General features: G+C 30.3%; 1 protein-coding gene across 1 annotated transcript; it reads left to right on the top strand.

Moving 5' to 3' along the window:
- Nucleotides 1-7,389: 7,389 nt before the first annotated feature.
- Nucleotides 7,390-8,971, top strand: LOC125828944 (protein SHI RELATED SEQUENCE 3-like). Its single transcript, XM_049508252.1, has 2 exons — nt 7,390-7,654; nt 8,670-8,971. The coding sequence occupies exons 1-2, from the start codon at nt 7,390-7,392 to the stop codon at nt 8,969-8,971; spliced, it is 567 nt and encodes a 188-aa protein (XP_049364209.1).
- Nucleotides 8,972-19,996: the final 11,025 nt, after the last annotated feature.

The following is a 19,996-nucleotide window of genomic DNA, read 5'->3' on the forward strand; positions in this document are numbered from 1 at the left end:
CTTAGGTTGATTTAACCCATTATATTACCTGGTTAATTTTCTAGAATTTAAAAATAAATCTTTTCAAAGATCAAAAATAGTTTTAAAATTATTTTGGTGTTATTTTGCTATTTTATTTGACGAAACATTTTAATACACTTTCTTACGTATTGTTTTAACTTTTAAGTATAGTATATTAGTAGTATAATTAATCATATATTATCTATTTGAAAATTAATCGAGCACATGTTTTGAATTACCAATTTAAGGTCATTTACTTTTTAATTATTATAATTAGTCTATTTTTGTAAATAAATATTCTATTTTGTTAAAATCAAAAAGCTTAGATAATTAATTGATTAAGCAATTAATTTTAATTCAAGCTAACTTATCTCTAAATATTCCAAAATCTACAGAAATCTTACAAACATAGCACTTAACCATGGTATGTCAGTCGACAGCCAGCCACCACCAACGACGGCTAATAATGTAGCAATCATCAACACATTTACTAACTTACAAACGCATGATTCAATAGATATTAAATCTATTACATACTTGCACGGAGAACCGTCAAACACATGAACAATAAAGGAATTTACTCATTTGTGTGTAAGACAAAATCTTTAATATTTAGTGATTTCAAAATTCTCATATGGAAGGTTGAATTTGCGCGAAGTGGTGATAAAAAAGTCTTGTAATATAGGTTTTTATTTTTTGGAAGAGAAGCTCATATTAATAAGATTAACTTTATTGAAGGATTATGATCAAGAGTAAAAATGTGATACTTGGTGAGAAAACTGAAAAGGATAGAATAATGAGATATGTAGAGGTAGTCAGTATATTACCACTACTCAAATGATGAGTGGCTCATATCCAATGTGTGCCTACGGACGAACGGTTGTGTGAATGATGAATGACTCAAGTCCGTTATGAGCCTATAGACGAGTGTTTCAATTAAATCGGGTATATATTATATCGGTAAGGTACATAGACGCCTAGGGTCCGTTGCAGGTGATGACTAGATGGAAAAACATAAAATCCATTAGCATGTGTGTACAAATGAGAGTGAGACTACTGATTTTAAGTGGTATGTAATTGATTCCTATCAAGTGTAGAAATTATGAATTTGCATGATCATGATAGATATGATTGTCTTTTGATGATTTGATTGTATACCTTGAATGAGTGTTTGCTTTCTTAAATTATCTGGCTACTTCTTAACTTGACATGTGATAATGTATTGATATATTTGATTGGTTATAGTGACAGGTGACCAGATATTACTTATGTTCTAATTATGTATTATGAGTAGATTAAACTTAATTTTGTAATTTCTACAGAATAATTGTTGCATGTGTGAAAATTGATGTTTTAAGGCGGGTTTACGAATGTGGTAAAATGTGGTTATCTTAAGGGAAAATACATAAAAATCCCCCTGAACTTGACACGAAAACTTATTTTATTACTTAAACTTTACGGGTAATTATTTACCCCCCTTAACATATTTGAAGTGAATTAATATCACCCTAAAAATATAATACCAGTCTCAAGTAGGCAAGTGTATTACACAGGCGCCACGTCATTGACACATTAGAACCACATAAGCACCATGTCATAGCCACATTGGAAATTCTCTAAAATTTGATTTTTGATTTTTTAAATTCATTTCTTTCTTTCCTTTTCAGAATATTTAAATACTAGTTAATCTTTAGTTCTTAATTAGTTTAAGAAATATTGAAATCATTAGCAGTGATTTTTTTTTTCAATACTCAATGTCATTTACTGCCATGTCGATTGTCGGTGTTCTTCAATTTTTTTAATTTCTATATACTAATCAAGGTCTAATTCTTAACTAATTCAAGAAAAAACACATTTATTTGTAGTGCTTTTTTAAAAAAAAAAAAAAAAAAACTTTCTCTACCCATTGCTTCAATCGCCATTGCCAACCATTAACATTATAGATTGGTTGACAAAACCTCATCTTCTTTTATGCCCAAGTCTTTATTTTACAAAAAAAATTCATAACTTTTTAAGAAAAATCAAATCTCCAAAGTAAAGAGTAAAAAAAATTATGTGGATCTTGAATGTGATTCTTTTTGTTTATGTGTTTAACGAGAATATGTACTTTGAATGTAGAGTTTGAAGAAGGAGAAAGAGGATTGGGTGAGGTGGGGATAGGGTGGTGGGGAGTTTGAAGAAGAAAAGACAAGCAGGTAGATGGGGTAGGTGGAATTTTGAGAAAGCGGGGTGGGGGGTTTGAAGAAGAAGAAGAAGAATGGGGTGGTGGTTTTTTTTTTCATTATATATATAAAGTGGGACCATTACATTTTTTAAAAAATAACTTAACGTGCTTTCAAAAAAATTTCTTTTCTTTTTTTGCCACGTCATCCGTTAGGATGGTATTAAATTCACGTGAAATGAGATAAGGGGGGTAAATAATCACCCGTAAAGTTTAAGTACTAAAGTAAGTTTTCGTGCCAAGTTCAGGGTTTTTTTTATGTAATTACCCGTATCTTAATAATGTAGTTATTTATGTTGACTTTGTAAAGTTCTACGTTGTATTAATCTGGACCGACATATCATGCCTACTTAGTACATGTGGTGTACCGAGACTACATACACCTTTGTTGGTGTAGGTTGTTTGAAGTGTAGGAATTTAGAGACTAATACTAATTATCATCAACTTCCATTTACTTCATCCTCAAGTGAAAGTTGTGTCGATCTTTTGTGTCATTTATCTTGTTCTTCTGTCCTTACTCTGTTAAGAACTCGTGTACCTGTTTAGACTAGGTTCTGAAAGTTGTTTACTTTGTCAAGACTTTTGAAAAATGAGTTTCTTATTGATTTATTTGTTTTTCATTTTTATTTATGAAAATGTTATTTAATTATTTTCTATAGGGAAAGATGGTAAGGGTTCACCTTTCTAGTTAGATTAGAGTAGGTGTCCGTACGGCTCCGTAATTTGGATCGTCACACGTGATTGTATCTCCTAGGTCTAGTCTTCATAGAGGATCCATGATATAAATTGGCAATTCATTGATTGGACCGTAGTCTTGAAAGCCACTTTGCAAGTTGCGGATCTTTGATTTACCATAGACAAGATGGTCCGCGGGCTAATTCCATGGTCCGTCAAACCACGAGTCCAACATCAAAACGGACACTTTTTGAACCCTAAACACCAAAAAGGACCCTCTCTAAAACACACCAAAACGGACAGTTCGTCCATTTATGGGCGAACTACAACTACCATTTTTTAATACTGTAGTCCATGTTAACTCCAAATTCATCCAAACTAATATTACACAAATCTTAAAGGGTTCGCCCACAAATTGGCGAACTACAATTCCTTTTTTAACTCCTCATCTAAATATATATCTCTTGCTCAATCATAAGAGTATTGTAAAATCTTTTTGATATATAAAATCATGACTTTTTTCAATAATGAAAGTATAAAAAAAATTGAGAATTTTTTTATAAAATTAATTTCAATATTTATTTGCTTACAACAATTATAATAAACTACTAAGGTCGACGGGGACAACGATTCCTCTTATAAACAATTTTCCAACATAAAACTACATCATTGTGCCATGCAACCTGGAGCAATGTCCATTTCATTTCTACGACGCTCAGTAATGTTGACTCCAAAAGTTCTCAAACATGCTTATTTTGTTATTCTTCGGGAAAAGGGTTCGTAATATATCTGAACTTTGACCGAAATTATTGTAATAATACCAAACTTTGAGCATGACATATTACCCCCCCCCCCCCCCACCCACCCCTGCACTATTTTATGATGTATTTTAAAGGTATATATGTGCCCACATGGACAAGTTACTATTTATAATGATGCAATATTTATGATGTCCACGTGGGCACATATATACCTTTAAAATACACTATTAAATAGTACATGGGGGTAAAAGGTCCTTCCCAAAATTTGGAATTATTACAGCAATTTCGATCAAAGTTCAAATATATTTCAGACTTTTTTCCCCTTGTCTTCTAATTCTTTTAGCAATAACCTTAGAAGATTCTCTATCTTCTACAAATTTCATATTGATGTGTGAAGTCGTTGGATCATCGTCGAAAGAGGGTTTCCTCACCCCTAAAAGAATGGTGTTAGTTTCATTTATGGGCATGTTTTATGTCCATAAAAAATAATCGTTGTAGACGATAAAATTTGAGTGGAGAAAATAATAATCAAGAACGGAGAAGTATCACAACAATCATATTTATTGATTTCAAAGTGCGAGTGTTACAATCTCTATGATTCATCTGAATTCGTCTTTTCAGATATAGATTTAAGGGCTCTTGAGCTTGATCTTGAATTTGTCTTGAACTTGATCTTGGATTCAAGGGCTTTGAAGCTTGTTCTTGAATATTCGACGGACTTGAATTTGAACTTTATCTTGATCTTGACTTTTATCTGAATTCAAGGGCTTCAAGCTTGTTCTTGAATCTGGTGGTCTTGATCTTGATTGTTCTCGAACTTGAATTCTTTAACTAGTAGTTTATAGAGAAATCTATGACGTTTGATCCACAAGCTTTCTCTAACTTCTTGTTTAGAATTTCCGGTCCCTTTTCTGAATTACGAGGACCATAATTTATAGTTTTAGAATGAGGAGTTGTGATAGGAACAGGTTTCCTTCAGACAATCAGGTTTAAGTGACATGACATATGAGTTTTATGGAACGGGTTTGTCATTTTGACACATGTCATGATCCTTTTGACTTGGCATGGCACATCATTTGCCATGTGACACCAAATTGGGCCTCTAGGATGAGATGACAGTGTGCTTAGCAAACTGGGCTCATCTATTATAGCCCAAATCAATTAATCTAAACTTTAATTAAATCTATATTTATTGAACTTAAATAATTAAACAAATTATATTAATTCGTAATTTATTTGGACTAATATATTCATAAATTTAATATAATTCGAATTATTTTATAAATTTATATTTAATATATTGTAAATGATTGCAATCGCATTCATCATTTTTTTGAAATAACAAAACAAAACATCAAGTGAATATCCAAATATTTTGAAGTGAACAACATAACTATTTTACCTTTGAATGTGCACAACTTAAAACTTACGATCGAAATTTCTTGGAGTCCTTGGTGTTTTCATTTTACAATACTTTTTGCATTTACGAACATCTGGTTCAACTGAATATACAAACATCAAAATCAAAATATAAAGTATGAAAAAATAGAAGATGAATGAGAAAATGTGGAATGAATAACCCATATTAATTATTGAAGAAAGAGATTTACCTTCACGTGAAGAAGAAAGAGATATATATATATATATATATATATATATATATATATATTCATATGAGTAGGCTTAATAAAAAGAATTATAGTTTGCCCATTTGTGGGTGAACTACCTTTAAGATTTGTGTAGTATTGGTTTGGATGAACTTGGAGTTAATGGAGACTACGACGTACGTTAAAAGCTGGTAGTTGTAGATCGCCCATAAATGGGCAAACTATCCATTTTGGTGTGTGTTTTAGAGAAGGTCCCTTTTGATGTTAAAGTTCAAAAAGTGTCCGTTTTAATACTGAACTTTCAAACCACCCGTAGACGGTTTTTTCATATTAATAAACTCTTTTTAAATATATTTCCTCCTCAGTGCACATAAATATGTAGTGTAATTAATTTTTCAGGCACATCAATTATAATTTATGTGATCAGCTGTTTTACACTTTAAGCAGTACGTAGTGCTGTTTGCAAATAATAAGCCTTTGTCCCTTGTCTTTGTCTTCTCATTATTTTCTTTTTACTGCTATCAACAGTCGAAGTAATTATATCTTGAACAAAAAATAATATCCTTTCTTTTGCCTTCTTGTTACGATAAAAGGTAACATTATTGCAGTCATAGTTAGTAGGTTTCTATTAAGTAGTACACTTCTTATTGACGGAGTCAGGAATTTGAAAAAGGGATGTAAAATTAAATATACGTGTACTCATAATAGTTACTAATATTTAATTTTTGTAAATCACATAATTTTTCAACAAAAATATGCATCGGACCAGGACGAAGTGTATGCAGGAGGGGTCACCGGGTTCACATGAACCCATGCTCCCTTTCCGAAATCATATATAGTAGTGTTGTATTTAAAAAAAATATATATTTAAATATAGATGTGTGAACCACACTCAAAGTATCATATAATTATACAATGATGACTGAGTACGTCTTGCTAAGTGAGGTGAAATTTGAATCTTCTATCTATCTTATTTTATTTTTCTTTCTAAAATTGGGTAACACATCTCTAAGTGGTTATTGGTAGCACTTTATATATATAACTTTAATCTTTCAAAATTTTCAAGTTTGTCACATTGGAAATTTCTAATTTTTTTAGCACTGCAATTTTTTTATATAATTAAACTAAATGTGTATACTATAAGTAGTAGTATTGAATAATATAACATACAATCAATGGGTTCAGATCTCCATACCTTTGGTACGAAATATATATATATATATATATATATATACCATTTGAATAGATATAAGAATCAATTTTGAACCTATAATTTTAACGATTTTTAGTAATAAGAACCTAAATTTTAAACTGATCAAATTTATATCTTAGATCCACATTTTCATAATAATGCACCTATCATCTCAAAATCTTGGATAAGCCAGGACCATCCTTCGCCTAAAATAGCTCCAGTTATGTATATGGCTTAATGATGAATACCAAAGACAAGTTTCACTAAATCCAATAACTTTTACTTAATTAAACTTCATTTTTATGTTAAAAATCATTAAAATCTAATAGGTAAAAGGAGCTATAAGTTTGATGATAAAATCAAAATTCTTAAATTTCAATTTCTGATTCCATCATCTAATAAGTAAATCTAGCTATAAGTTTGATAATAAATTCAAAATTCATAAACTTCAAATTCCGACTTGATAGAAGATCTAATAACTTTAACTTAATTAAACTTCATTTTTATATTACAAAAATCATTAAAATCTAATAAGTAAAAGGAGCTATAAGTTTGATAATAAATTCACAATACATAAATTTCAAATTCTAATTCCATCATCTAATAAGTAAAACGAGTTATAAGTTTGATAATAAATTCAAAATTCATAAACTTCAAAATCTAATGAATGATTAGAAAGGAACATCCACATGATATGTAGTATGTGTCCTTTCCAAAAAAAATAAATCCCTTTTTCTTTTTGGTGCCAAGAAAATAAAATTGGGAGTAGATGAAAAAGTACATTTCTAACTGATAAAGAAGAAAAGATTCATCCAACATATAGTACTATTATCTTGAGCCATGAAAAAACTCTCTTTGGAATAGAAGAAAGTCATGAAAGTTAGGTAGCTCCCAATAGTATTAGTGAAATGAAAGTTAGAATAAGTGGAAAAGATGATGATGAGAGAAGATGAGGGAATTGTTATATCATCATCAAATAACAAGAGATGTGAAGACTGTGGAAATCAAGCAAAGAAAGATTGTTTGTATTTTAGATGCAGAACTTGTTGTAAAACTCAAGGGTATCAATGTCAAACTCATGTTAAGAGCACTTGGATCCCCATCTCTACGAGGCGTCCAAGGCATCATCATCAGATTTCAACTGTTCAACAACCAAACCCTAAAAGACATAGAGAAAATCACGCGCTATTACAAACAGGTACTTATAATTCATACATTCATATATGTCTTCACGAATACTAGTACCATCAAACCCTAGCTAGCTAGTACAATTTATTGCTATACCTAACTAGCCAGGGAGTTTAGATGGATGAAAATTATATTATTTATATATGATTAAAATTATTTTTTTAATGTGTGCATAGATGTTAAACTCTCTTCTCTTCTCGACTGATTTGTGTGTTTACTTCTTCATATATTTTAAACCATTTAATAAAAAATCTTGTATTTGTCATATATTGTAGCTAGACATACTATTCTTACTTATTTCTTGAATCATCTTATATGATCCAACTTTAGATCGATGGATGAGTAGAGTCACACTACTTGCACATTAATTACATTCAAGTGGTAATTACAATTTATGACAAATACTGGTGAAAAAAAATTAAAGCCAAATTTTTACTAGCTATATAATTAACTTCTATATACACATTTGGGGAGTTAAAGAATTTTGTGCACTGTCAAATTATTTAAAAAATAATTATATGTAATTGTTTATCAAAAATGAGATTAGTAACTTCACACGATAATAAGTACACTAAAAAGTGTGTCCTTCTTGATCATCTTTTACTAGAGAAATGGAAAATACATGTTATAGTAAATATAAAGTGGAATTAATTAGAACCCAATTTTCAAATGATCAAATTCAAACTTGAAAAGATCTCATTCTTGAAGAATAAGGGATAAAAGGATTGATGAAAAACTAAGATACACTATGTGCTACGATAACTTGAAAATTTGAGTTTTTGAAGTTTGAACACGCATTTTTGGAAAAAAGAAATTGAGGCTTTATGATTCGAAGTGAAATTTCTCATCAAATATGGGTTGAGCTAGTTTTTAGACTTTTCAAAAGTATATCAAATTTCATGACTAAACAGATATTTAAAGATAAATTTTAAAAATCTGATTCAAAAGGCCAAACACTAGTTTAATAGTGTAAAAGTTGATCAATGTATATTTATTTTTGAAACACTATTTACAATTACATTTAGGTGGAGAAGAAGAAGAAGAACTTCCATCAGAAGTAAGTTTACCGGCGATTTTTCGTTGTGTTCGAGTAAGTTCAGTAGATAATGTGGTTGATCAATATGCCTATCAGACATCAGTGAAGATAGCAGGACATGTTTTTAAAGGGATATTATATGATCAAGGCAACAACAATATGCCTAACCAAACTTCCTCAAGAGGCTTTCACCACCAACAACAACTTGCAAATTTCACACCACCAATATCTACTACTTACCCTACTTTCATGCCTGGTATGCAATTATTCCAATACCCAAAGTCATCTTAAAACAAGGATATTTGCTTGTCTCTGTTCGAATTCTTCAAAAATGTTGTCGGATATGTTTGGACTCTATAAAAGTTGTTCATTTTGAAGGATTGAGCAATATGTATATTGCTAGCTATAGATCATTAGATTTTATACCTCTAGCTATATTTTTATGTGCATTCCAAGTGTACAGAATAATAAAGTGTCCATATTAAAGACGTTTACTGTCTGTTTTTGATTCAACACACTTTTAGTGTAGTGTTCCAATAGATCTTGTAACTTTCTCTTGAACAGTAGTATTACTATTTGATTAGATCTGTGTTTAATGTGTTTTTTCGTGTAGAATATATAGAGATTCTACAAGTTTGATATAGAATATACATTTTCTTTCTCTGATTAGAGGATGTCCAGAGAGAGGACTAAGATACAAATATTGTGCTTGCAAGTAAGCTTCAATCAAGCTTGAGGAGAAAAAGGGCTATTTACCCCAAAGCAAAATAATACACATTGAACAAGAAGGGAAAGGAAGGGAAAAATAAACATAATGAGATACACTAGTGTGTGTGTATATATATATATATATATATGTATATATATATATTGAGAAGAGAAAGGGGAATAGTTGTATTTTTTGGAATTCTAATGAAGAATTATTTGTCTTTGGTATGAAAAATTAATTAATATGATATGTCTCTACAAGTTTGTCTTTTTCATGAATTTCTCTCTTGCGGCCACATTGCGTTTATAGGGAATTCCCTTAATTTATTATGTCAAATTTATTGGTTATTTATCAACTCCAAAGCCACTTTTCTCCTCATTATCCGTTTCTTTGCCGGCTAAAGGTTGGCAACATCTAAATTATATACAATATAGTTTTTCTATAAACACCATCGATATAATTTTATTCTAAGTTGCTTGAATCTTCATTTTCAATGTCGCACTCGTATCAATACAATATGATGTATGGTTGTAGTTGTGGATGTGAGTACGTATGAGATTTATATCAGATTTAATCAATCAATTTTGAGTACTTTGACCAAAATCAACGGAGGAATTTGGAGCAAATACCTAAAACAAAAGGCTATATCAGTGAAACTGAAGAAAATTGAGCTGACAAGGGGGCTATTTCTTCTTCTTGTATTCTCTTCTTGATCAATATTTTCTCCTCGAAATATCTTATAAGTTTTTCACATAATGCCTCATAATTTAGCCATATAGCTCTATTTTTATATATTTAAATCAAATTTCACTGATTTTTATATCAATATCTTAAAATTTAGATTATGAAGAATCCAACTTTTAAATCCATACTCGTATCAGATGTCCGCATCAAATTCGAACAACTTAGATTTATCAACTATAATAGGTCAATTACTTTGTTTAGGTACGTAATTACTAATGCATAATATTCGATGTAAAATAATCTAGAGCTTTTGAGTGACTTGATGGGGTAAAACCTTTTTACCCTAGCAGTTTATTATGTCAAACCCAATGCTATGTGTCCATATGAATGGACATTACACTACCATAAAAGAGACAGTTTTAGTAATAATAGATTTTTTGTTGTAATACTTATTGTCGTAAAGATATTTAATAGTAATAAAGTTAATATTATTGTATTTAAAGCATCATTTATATAAAATGTTTATTATAAATATTTATATTTATTATTATCATGCACTAAATTTAATGTACCAACAATTATATTATTGCCGCTATTTTTTTTATTTTTTATTTTTATGTTAGAGGATAACTCTTGGACCATATTTTAATTGTATTAATGTATGCTACTGAAAAAGCTAACGTGTAATATTAAGCTTCATTAAATTGGGAATTCACAGACATGCAAGAAAATGTAGGCAGTACTCATGAGTACTTATCACTACACTTGTCCCCTTCTTGTATGCATAAAGTTCAACATAATTCTGATAAATTTTTCCAAATTCACACTCTTTTATATTTAAAAAAATGTGTACAGAGTTTACAGAAGGAAAAACGATTAAAAAAGATGGTTATATTAGGGGTGTACAAAATCGAATCGAAAATCAAATCAAATCGTAAATTGAGAAAAAAATTCTGATTAGTGGTTGGTTTGATTTGGTTTGATATTGAAAAAAAACCCAACTATATTTGGATTGGTTTGGTTTTAAATAAAAAAAAACCGACCCGAGACCAAATCAACCCGACATTATATATATAATTTTAAAATTTTATTTTATACATAAAAATATTTACTTTGATATAATTTTAAATATTTCTTATACTTTTTCATAGTTTTTATCTTTTAATATATTATTTCAAGTTTGAAACTTAGAATTCTGAATGGTTCAATAAAGATTATCGTCCACAGATGTTGGTAATTATAATAAAGCTTAAATCAAAATCAAATTTATACTAATGCAAAAAGAAAACCAATTCAACACTAAGAATGACAATAATATTGAATATTTGTTCTATGGTTTTACATTGGTTTAGACAATTCAAATACATAATCTAATTTTAATTTCCTTTAATATTTAGTCATGTAACTAATACTTATTAAACTTATTTTAGCATGATTTAGTACTTTTAAATTATGATCATTTTCATTATGACTTGTTAATTTGCAATATTTGTTTTACGAGATTTCATTATTATTATTATTATTATTATTATTATTATTATTATTTGTATTGGATATTTTAGTGTCATTACTCATATCATATTTTGTGTTATTTTCTTAAAAAACACCTTAGATAGTTGTATTTTGGTAGGACTAAAGAAATATTTGAAATACAAGTAAATTATATGTTATATGAATACTTTACCGGAAAAAACCCGAAAATCCAAAAATATCCGAGATTGAAAAATCTGAGTTTTATTGGTTTGATTTGGTTTATAGATTGAAAAATCCAACACAAATGATTTGATTTGATATTTGAAAAATCCTAACCAACCCGATCATATACACCCCTAGGCTATATTGTACATGTGTTAAAAGTATTTTTATTTTCTCATTGTTAAATAATTGAGTAGGTATAGTAATATTGTCCTTTTTCAACTTTTAATGCATGTGACTATCTTATAAGTTAGGGTTCATTAAGCTGTTACTTTCTTAAGCACCTCCATGATGTAGGTCCTTTTATCTTGCATCTCATGAATTTTATTAGATCATTTTGTTTGCCCTATGCATATTGAGGATGAATTTTCCTATTTTTAGTAGTTATAATGAGTTAAATCCAAACAAAACAACTCCTAATTCATAAAATTACATTTTTTAAATGATTGTGGTGTCCCGATCAGTATTTGTGCACCTCAACTAATTTCAACTCTCACCAGTAACAGACAACAAATGATACCAAATAACTCCATTCACCAAGGCTAGGACAGATGAAAATTAAGAATCTCCAAGTGTTTTTTTGTCTCTGTGGAGTTTTGAACTTGAGACATCATGGTTCTCAATCACTTCTTTAGCAACTGAAATTATATTGAGATATAACTTATGAGATATTATGATACAAAAATATAAATTTATGTCACGTTAAAAAATAATTTCTATGTATTATAAGTAAATAAATTAAAGACCAACACAAAATATAGATAAAAGTTTAAATAACCCCTCCTATATATATATTCACCGTTTTTCTAGATAACTAATTTCACTTATATTATGAATATAACTGTTTATAATAATATAAATTAAAAAGTACACATGTCTATACAAACACACACATATATAGACGCTCTGATTTAGAAAACCTTAGCTAATAAGCAATTGACTAGTGGGTATTGATGGATATACATGTAAAAGGAATAATCTATGATTAATATAATGAAGAAAGAAAATAATTGATCCTCAAATGAATAGTAATTAAATGGAAAAGATTATTGTGTGGGCATCTATTGATTTTGTAGATGATATAATAATATTGCACAACTAGAAGCCGAAAAGCAGATAGGATTGCACATGTGACATGTCATAATAACCTTTTATGATAAAGACACATTCACGCTAACCAAATAAAAAAAGATAGATACCCCCAATCAATTGGAATATATCCTTTCCTTACTACTAGACAAGGCAAGAATCTTTTAATAGCACGATTTGTTTTTTAAAAAGATTGATCTTTAATTTGGCGAAATGACTTAAGAGGCTTTTGTACTTGACTCGATTTGTAAGTTGGATTCATGTACTTATATGATTTTGCCAACTAAATTCTTAAACTCATTCAAACACAATATTTTAGATCCATTTCTCATCTGATGGGTGTCATGTGTGTGTAGTACACTCATTTTACACATGAAATACCATGTCATTTTTTAATGACACATCATTATTATTATTATTATTTTAATGACATATCAGAAATTAAATATTTAAAAATAAATAATATTTTTAAAAAATACAATTTTCTCTCTCTCTCTGTACCATTTCACTCCCTTCCCACTTTATCTTCTTTGTTCCCACCTTCTACCATTTTCATCTTTCTTCATAGTTCACACTCAAAAATTTCTTCAATCACGAAATGTGATAGATTATAATTAGTTCTTGTACATGCTTTATGATTTTATTTATTTTGATTTGATAAAAAGAGATATCAAGAAAACTTCAAATTGAAAAATATATATTTATATGTAAATTCAAGTAGTAGATCTCAAGAATTAAGTTTATAAAAATGGTGAATGGTATATTTTCTTGCAAAAAAAACTTTTTTTACTTTTTTATTTGATGATTTTATTGTGATAATGTGTACGTCAAAGAAGAAGAAGTAGAAAAAAGGAGTACGGGCGGGGGTGGGTCGTGGGGTGGATGTGGGCTGAGGTTGAAGAAGAAGAAGAGGAGAAAATGAGTAGGGGCGGGGGAGGATGGGGGGTGGGGGTTGAGGTTGAAGAAGAAGAGAAAAAGGATGGGGTGGGGTGAGGCTGAAGAAAAAGATAGACGGGTGGGGGGTGGGGCGAGGTGGCGTGTAGTGAAGAAGGAGTTTTTTTAGTATTATATTTAAAAAATATTATTATTATTGTTTTGTCTTATAATGTTTGATAATTTTAAATTAAAAATATTGTATTCACTTGCTTCAAAGCGCGTGGGGTTACGTATTTGTCCAACTAAACCATTTCAGCGCCACATAAGCTCGATCAATGGTTAGAGGAGTTTAAAAAATAGAGTTTCATTGAGTTTAAGGATTCATTTGGCAAAGCGATGAATAGAAGGGTTCAACTAACAAACGAAATCAAGTACAGAGACCTCCCAGGTCATTCCGCTCTTTAATTTTTATTCTTAAAAATCGAGCGTATAGCTTGCAAGAAATAGAGTTTTTAAGATTGTAGAACATAACTTGTAAAATATTATAATGTGAAGAGATAAACTTATACTTTACAAAAAAATATATATTTTCCTTATCTTGAAAGATAAATATTAAAGACTAGCACAAAATACGGGAAGAAGTTCAAATGATCCAGAAAAACCAGGTAATTTTATATTATATTTTTATATATAAAGAAACATATTTTATGTCTAACCCAATCCAAAAAGTTAGCTCATGAAGGTGGTGATGGGGCGGGGGGTCCATTTTCTCATCTCACCGATATGAGATAACTTAACTTTTCGCCTCACACCTCGAACATCTCGTGCATGGACAATTTAATATGGGGGGGTCAACACCGATAAATTATAGATTGGGATGGATTTGACTCTGTTGACTAGCTTTTAGGATTGGGTTAGACCCAAGATCCACTTATTTAATTACATGGTATGAAAGCACGACTCATCTAACCGGATGTTGAATCCCCAAATTAAATTATCCACGCTTCAGGTGTCCATCCTAGACGTGAGGAAGGATGTTGAAGAATGAAAAAATTCTCACATTAGTGGTTACTGAGATGAGTGATCTTCTTATATGGACTTGGACAATCCTCGCCTCATGAGTTAGCTTTTGAGGTTTAGTTCGGCCCAAAGTTCATTTCTTTGCACTATACAATAACCCCAATATTATGTGTATTTCATTTATAATTATATCAATATATTGTAACAAAAAAAAAAATTACTCTAGCCATCAATAAATTTTAACCTTTTTTTAATTTCTGATCACTCGATGATGTTTGATACCTGCATTGGAGCTCGACTAAATCCGAATTCGCGTCAGGAAGTCCCACATTGAGGGTAAAATGTTCCCTAATAAAGACGACTTCGTACCTAAAGAGATTCAAATCTGAGACCCCTAGTTAGGGGTGAACAAAATCGAGTATCAAAAATCGCACCAAACCGCAAACTGAAAAAAAAAAATCCGACTAGTAATTTGGTTTGACTTAATTTGATTTGAAGAAAAAAAACTTTATTATATTGGGTTGATTTGATTTTAACTTTAAAGTCAACCCATGATCAAACCAACCCGACATAAATGTTTGGCTTAATATTTAAAAAATTCAAACTAACTCGGTCCATGTACACCCCTAATAACACATTACTTGCCTTTTTTTTTGTGAGTCACTCACTCCATTTGTCATGAACGATGGGTTACTAATTCCACTTATTGTGGACGATTGCTTTTAGATGACTTCCCTATTTAGTTCTTCTTTTAAGAAAAAATAAAGATTTTTAAGGATTGAGCCGCAAAGAAGGGGAACCAATCTGGCTTTACGCCTAACATATAAAGACATTTCTTTAAATTTATTAATTTTATATGGACATTAGAACTTTAGCAGGAAAATTAGTAGTAATAAATTTGAATTGAAGAGCTTTTTTTTTTTTTTTTAAAGGAAGGAATAGTATAAGTATCTGGAGATGATTGATAAGTGATCTTTGGACACATTGCATCTGAGGCTACCAACAAGAGAGCTTTTAGACTAATTTGCACTCTAACTTTAGCCATAAAAATGACAATTTAGGCTTATGTTGCTCTAAAATTGAATAACGGTCACTCAACTATAACAAATTATCTATTAAAGTCATTTATATTTATTTTGTACTAATAAAATTGTTTATTCTTGAATAGGTCCGATTTTTCAAAATTAGTATAGTTGAATTTGTTAACGTAGCTCAAAGATATGTAGTTTGAAATGACCAAATAATAATGTTATCCCCACATAATGACCAATATTTGCATGTTATCTTTTGTTACGTGTTGGATTGCGTAGCCGACTAAGAGGATCATGGATTCTTTGAAAATGATTATATTTTTTAGTCAAAGTTATTATTGTTTGACTCTAAAAAATGAAACTATGACAATTAAAAATGGACGGAGCTAATATACTAAATTATGTTGAGGAAGTGGAAAAGTCTTCCATTTCTTAATGGGTGTAACAACCGTCTGGCCATTTTGAGTACTTGTGACATTTATCTCTAAATAACACTACTTATTGGTTCAACAATGCTTATTATGACTTGTGGGAACGGTTGAAATGATCCCTATGGTAATTGGATGAATATCAAAGAAAAAAATTAAAAATCTATAGTTCTTGTGAAAGAATAAATAAAGGATTGACCAAAGTCAATATCCAGGATAAGAGGACTTAGATTCAAGGTTTGAAAGTTCTTGTAGGTCTATAATATGATTTTTGAGTTTGTTGAATAGGTTCAATAATGATGATATTAGACTTGTTTGCAAGTTTTGATTAGATTTTGATGAGTATCGGACAAGTTATAATTGTGTACCATTAATAGTGGATATTTACCCTCGTTTTAAAGCACAAATTGTACCACATAAAGAAAATACGCTACAAAATACATACTATTAAACTATTAGATCCATATTGCGATTTTTAAATCATAGCAAAAAGAATTGGCGAATTTCAAGGTCGTATGAGAAAGTTATGTTGATTTAATTGTTGGAAAAAATTGTTGAGTTTGTTGGAATCGCAATTACAAGGTTTGTTTCATAATTAGGACTCTTCAAATGTGATAAATGGTGTGTTATGTTGTGATTGTATGGGTGTCTCAAGTTTTGGTTTGTTCAGTTCTGCTTGTGTTATATTGAATTACATTTTCTAAGTCTATTGTATTAAAGTTTCAGTTTAGGTTTATTTTGTTTCTATTAATATATTGTCTTACATACTAGATACATTATTTCAAACTGACAAACTTATTGTGTCTTAACTTTGTCTTAAACAATTTTTTTGAGGTTTTCATCCTAGCGTACAATTCTTTTTGGCATGTGCATAGTTTATACTATTGTAGACTAGGATTAATACGCAGTTTATGCTCGTACATTAGGGAGCATCTTTAGCTTCAAAGATGGTACCTTTTCAAAAATTCTGTGTTAATAGATACGATTCTCACGCCATTTGCATCAATAATATTGTAAGCACCATGCTTCAATACACTTCTTGTATAGCATATGGGTCATCCCACTTCTAGGTGAATTATCCCTCAAACTTATGGGAAGTGATAATTAGTTTTTTTATTGTAAGTATTTGGAAGCATCTCAAGTGAACCGTTTTATTGATAGCACGGGATAAACAGGCTTAATAACAACATTCAAGTTTTTGTTAAATTTATAACCTCTTCTCATCAAGTGCTTTTACTCTACGCAATTGAACATTTTCTTCTTCAACGAGCCCTTCTTGAATAAAAAGTATTTGACACTCAAATGTTTTAACGACAAAAGCAATTGAGTGTGGGGTTGCTTGTGTCAGTGTGCGGTGAGTCGTCCTATATTTACACATTTTTGTGACCATCACATTTGGACTTGGAGATGAACTTCTTTAACAAGTTTCACAATGCATGTCTTATTAAATGTTTCTGTTCCATCGTCAATAGCATGATACATAGAATATTTACACTGCTTTATAAAATCAAAGATATCGCAAATTTTATTTATCAACTTGTTATCGAATGACTTGCCATTATCCATTATTATGTAAAGAGGAGTGCCAAAGTGGTAGGTAATATGTACTCAAATGAAGTTTACAACATTCTCCTTCTTTACTTCTTTAAGAACGACAACTTCGGCCTATTTTTTTAATCTTTCTAACCATATCAAGGGTATAATATGTGAAAAAATGATACATACGCTCATTTATATATAAACCTATAAAAACGTCTAATATAATATATAATCCTTCCAAGCACTCTGTTGTTTCTCCTTTTTTAAGAAGATATAGTATGGAAGTTTCTCGTCACTAACCACGACCATGTATGAAGTTTTGAATGTAAAAATTCAAATTGTAACTTTTTACACATCAATGATCGACAAAGACGTTTAACTTAAAAAGAGAAGTAATTAATCTATTGTAGCAAAGATGTACAAGTATCCATTAGAAGATTTTTGAAATGGTACAACAACATCCAATTCCCAAGCGTTGAATGGTTAAGATGCGATAGATGGGTGAAATTATTTAGGTAGATGGTGAATGAATTTTGTGACACTAGTAAGCTTTTCACCTTTGAACGTAGTCTGATAATTCTCTCACCATAGTTGGCTAATAATATCACATTCTTTTATGTGGAAGTGGAGTTTTGGTCCATATTGTGATCCTCATACTCCTGAATGTACTTTTTGTAAAGCTTGAATTGATTCTTCGATCCCCCAAACATCGCAAGAGTACTTCCTTGAATAATCTCTTGTATAATGCGTCTTTGTAAGTAAAGGAAGTGAGGTGCACAATAACCAATGTCATTCCTTCTTGTTGGTTTTTTTGAAAGTATCTCATGACACAAAAAATCAATAGACAAATTATTGTCAGTCTTCAGAAACAACAACGAGATGAGATGATCGAGTTCATTTTCTATATAGACATCCATATTTGATAGATAGTGACTAGTGTTCAATCCGACAGATCGAGTTAGTATTAAGGCTTAGCTTGTGCAGCCAACTTGACCTCGTACATGTCCAAGATTCGATTGATGATCACCAAAGTTTACTTGCAATTGCAATTGCTTCTCAGGTCCAAGTATTAAATCTTGATATTCAACGACATTGTATAAGTAAAGGAGTATGGTAGAATCTCTATTCTTGTGGGGTGACAGATACCATGCCAACACTGATTTTTGAAGTACATCTTCTGGGGAGATTGAATTTTAATAATAATTGTGTCCTCATTAGAAATTGAAGTTGATCAGTTAGCTCTTAATCATCACCAGATAACAAGTGGTCTACCAAGAAGTCTGCTATTACTTGTCTCTTCATAGCATTTTGAGGGATTTACACAATCTCAAACTGTTGAAATTGTATGTAGCATTTTGCTAGTCAATCATTTGACATCCCAAAGTTTATAGGATTGGCTCCAGAAACAAGGCAAACAATTTGGGCTTCACCTTTTGATTGAGAAGACTAACATCAAACACAAATTTTCAATTGGCAAATATTTCAACTCATTTGGTGTCATCATTCTACTAAGTAATAAATATAGTCACTAGTATCTTGAGCCAATAGTGCTTCAAATGACCTTTCTTGTGCCCGCAATATAGAGTATCAATAGTTTTTCCTATATAAGAGTCAATAGAACTTGAGGCTTTATAATATGATTTGATACTTTCAAATGCGTTACTAAAAGCTTGATCCCACCTGAGAATGAGATGACGAAATGATCGACATCTTCCAACTAAATTCGAGACGAACCTTGTAAAATATGCTAGCTTTCTTGCAACTTTTTAACTCAAGGCTCGAGCATCCTCAACTTTACCTTAATAAATCTCAATTCCTCAATGTCTTACAATAATACCAAGGAACTTTCCAAAAGCTAACTCCAAACGCATAGTTCAACTGATTCATTCTGAGTTAATATATTCAAGGTCTTACAAGTGGTCGCTAACTTCACCACCAAGTCATCAACATTTTATGGTGCAAGTCATTTTGGGAAGTTTAAGCATTAGGATAATCTACAAAAATAAATACTCCCAAGAACTTTTGGGAGATTTAATTTAGTAACATCAAACAAATTTGTTTTTAATTTTTTTACAAGAGATTTTCATTTTTACGCAGATATTATATTCAACTAGTAAATGGCTAAAAGGAATCATATCCACACAACTTCCCATAACTAGTTTGATACTATGATAACGCAGAAAATAAAATAATTTTATATCCAGTAAAGTTGCATAATGTAAATTAAAAAGAGAGCCAAAAAGTA

Source organism: Solanum verrucosum, unplaced genomic scaffold (assembly GCF_900185275.1).
Source record: "Solanum verrucosum unplaced genomic scaffold, falcon-dt-bn FXZP01000067.1, whole genome shotgun sequence".
In the NCBI taxonomy this organism is placed as follows: Eukaryota; Viridiplantae; Streptophyta; class Magnoliopsida; order Solanales; family Solanaceae; genus Solanum; species Solanum verrucosum.

What these genes read in the sequence shown, in the direction of transcription:
- LOC125828944 (XM_049508252.1), top strand. Translation starts at nt 7,390, where the DNA reads ATGATGATGAGAGAAGATGAGGGAATTGTTATATCATCATCAAATAAC. An exon ending in TCACGCGCTATTACAAACAG is followed by an intron (nt 7,655 to 8,669) that starts GTACTTATAATT and finishes AATTACATTTAG; the next exon opens with GTGGAGAAGAAGAAGAAGAA.